Raw genomic sequence first — 2,879 nt, 5'->3', positions numbered from 1 at the left:
TAGGTGACTAACAGTGCTGGTTTGTAATTTTTTTTACTCCACCTAGGTGCCAACACATTTAACACCTAATTAAAATAAAAAATATTTCAATAAAAAGAATCAAATATTAAAAAAGCAAAAAGAGAATCCCGATCGATCCTAAAAAAATCTTGAATCAGTTAATCAAGAGAGAGAGAGAGAGAGAGAAAGAGCACAGTGAAACCTAACTCGAGAAAGTAAAAAAATTGTGCGAAAGAAGATCACCAAAGGTTGTTCCAGAATTACATTTGATTTTGGATTATATATTTGGGTATGTTTTTAAAAGTTTTCACTTTGAAAACATCATGTAAGTTATTTTGGTTTATGCTTAGGGTCTTTTAGTTTGGGGATTTTGGTTTAAGTTGTTGAATTTAGGGATTTTGGGTTAGGTTATTTTTATTTTAGGGATTTTTTCTTTAGGGTTTTTCAATTTTTGGGATTTTTGTCTAGGGTTTTTGATTTTGGGATTTTTATTTATTGTTTTCAATTTTTGAGACATTGGTTTAGGGGTTTGCTACTAACTAGAAGAGGAATTTCGTGTCTTTAAGTTTTTGGCTACTAACGAAATCAAAATCCCTCAATAAACCTAAAAACCAAAAAATAAAACTTTCTTATTGTTTCTTTTGATAAATTTACATGTTTCATTATACTTTTTGGTTCAATGCACGAATTTTAGGTGGAGATTATAATGTTGGTTGGTGGGGGCAATAGTTTTAGACGTAATTTAGTAGCTAAACTTATTGAAGTGGACCCTCCATCTTTTGTTGTTATGTTATTATATGTATATAAACTTTATCAGATTTGATTTTATAATTATTAAATCATTTAACTTTATATGCATTTTGTATTGTTTATAATATTTAATATTTTGTTTGTCTACACTTTTTTTCTGCACTTTGTTTATCTATTAGTATAGAATCGTACTATTTTCTAAATTTTGTAATATGCTTTCTACTATTTAAACTGTAGATGTCTACAGAAGAGGAATACTACATAAACTTGTATGTTGGGGGTAAATTTGTACGTTATCCCCATGTTAGTATTTAGGTGGTGAGTTGGTGAGGCTTAAAGAAGATCCAGTACCTGGCAATAGAACTTTGCTGGATAACCTTAGGGCTGTGTGGAATGACAGTAGCACTATAGACATGCTGAACTATTAGGTTAAGCATAAAAAGATAGAGATGTATGTAAATCATGAGATTGACATTGTCATTTTTGCTGATAATGATTTAATATTAGTTGTAGCAACTGTGGAAGGTGCTGGTGATGGTAATGAAGGTGTTGATGTTGCTGGTAGTAAAGGGGGTGAACGTGTTGCAGATTTAAATGAAGACAGTATTAAGGTTACTAGCAGTGAATGTGGTGAGGGTGGTGAAGGTTTAGGTGGGGACGGTGTTGAGTTGTTGGCAGTAAAGATGGTAAGGGTGGTGAGGTTGAGGGTGGTGAAGGTGGTAAGGGTGTTGAAGGTTTAAATAGGAAGGGTGCTAAGGTAACTAGCAGTAAAGGTGGTGAGGGTACTGAGGTTGCTAGCAGTAAAGGTGGTGAGGGTGCTGAGGTTGAAAGTGGTGAAGATGGTAAGGGTGCTGAAGGTTTAAATAGGGATAGTGCTAAAGGTACTGAGGTTGCTGGTGGTAAAAGTGGTAAGGGTGTTGAAGGTCTAAGTGGGGATGGTGTTGAGGTTTCTAGCAGTCAATACGGTGAGAGTGGTGAAGGCAGTGAGGGTATTGAGGTCGCTGGCAGTCAAGGTGGTGAAGGTGGTGAAAGTAGTGTGGGTTTTAAAGGTTTAGATGGTTTAGATGCATCTTTTGAAAGGTTAGAAGAGGGTGATAAAGGTTTAAATAGTAGTGTTGAAGAAGATAGTGAGGAGGGGTTAAGGATGAAAGTGATTGTGGTTCAGAGGACGAGAATTTTTATTTGAAAAAGGTGATGTAATTTTTAAATGATGATGATAATAAAGAGCTTCAAGAAGCTAGGCAAAAGGTGAGGGAAGTAGAGGGGAAAACCAATTGGAAATCTAAGGAAATAATACTTGATGAGACTAAAAGTGAAAGCTTTGGAGAGTAGTTTGACGTTGAAGTCTTTGAAGAAATCAAGGGTGAAAAACTAAATGATAGAGTTAATAGGGAAGAAGAGGGAAATGAGACTGAATATTTTGATAGTAATGATCATTGGAGCATACTTGGGTCAGATGATGATGACAATACTAATGCTTGTAGAAGAAGAAGTAGGTTCCCCACATACAATCCAAACCCAGCAAGTTCACACTTCTTCATCGGGATTGTGTTTAAAGATGGTAAGTAATCCAAATTCGCAATTCGTAAGTAGTCAATGTGTTGTAGAAAGGAACTTAAGATAATCAATAATGAACCAAATAGGGTTAGAGTTAAATGTATTGCATCTAAAACGTATAAATGTGGGAATATTTGCAAGTTATAGTAACATGTCAAGATGCATGTAAGTGAAAAGTTTTCATGATGAGCACAATTTTTGTGTTAGTTTTACAAAGAAAATGATTAATGTAAAAGTAATTGCAAATGATTTTGAAGCTACTATTAAAGACCACGAAAAAATGAAGCTAAGGGAGATACAATGTAACACCCCTATCCCGTAACCGTCGCCGGAATAGGTAAGGGGCATTACCGGACTTGTAACTCATGTCAGAACAGTAAAATTTTGAACTTTTTCTTGAAATAAAGATCATTCATTTAAATAAGTACTAAGCACAGCCAGAGATAAAATTTAAACTTCTCTAAGTAAACATTCAAAAGATGCCATTTTCGCATGGCTTATATACATTAACCAAAATATCCTCTCACTACTAGTCTATTCTATACATGCCATAAGATAATCCAAAACGTAGT

General features: G+C 34.5%; 1 protein-coding gene across 1 annotated transcript; it reads left to right on the top strand.

Moving 5' to 3' along the window:
* Nucleotides 1-1,199: 1,199 nt before the first annotated feature.
* On the top strand, nt 1,200-1,936 carry LOC107952218 (S-antigen protein-like). Its single transcript, XM_016887491.1, has 2 exons — nt 1,200-1,450; nt 1,495-1,936. The coding sequence occupies exons 1-2, from the start codon at nt 1,200-1,202 to the stop codon at nt 1,934-1,936; spliced, it is 693 nt and encodes a 230-aa protein (XP_016742980.1).
* Nucleotides 1,937-2,879: the final 943 nt, after the last annotated feature.

Source organism: Gossypium hirsutum, chromosome A02 (assembly GCF_007990345.1).
Source record: "Gossypium hirsutum isolate 1008001.06 chromosome A02, Gossypium_hirsutum_v2.1, whole genome shotgun sequence".
Taxonomy (NCBI): Eukaryota; Viridiplantae; Streptophyta; class Magnoliopsida; order Malvales; family Malvaceae; genus Gossypium; species Gossypium hirsutum.
The sequence above is the reverse complement of the archived record's forward strand: the minus strand, read 5'-3'. Positions and strand labels throughout refer to the sequence as shown.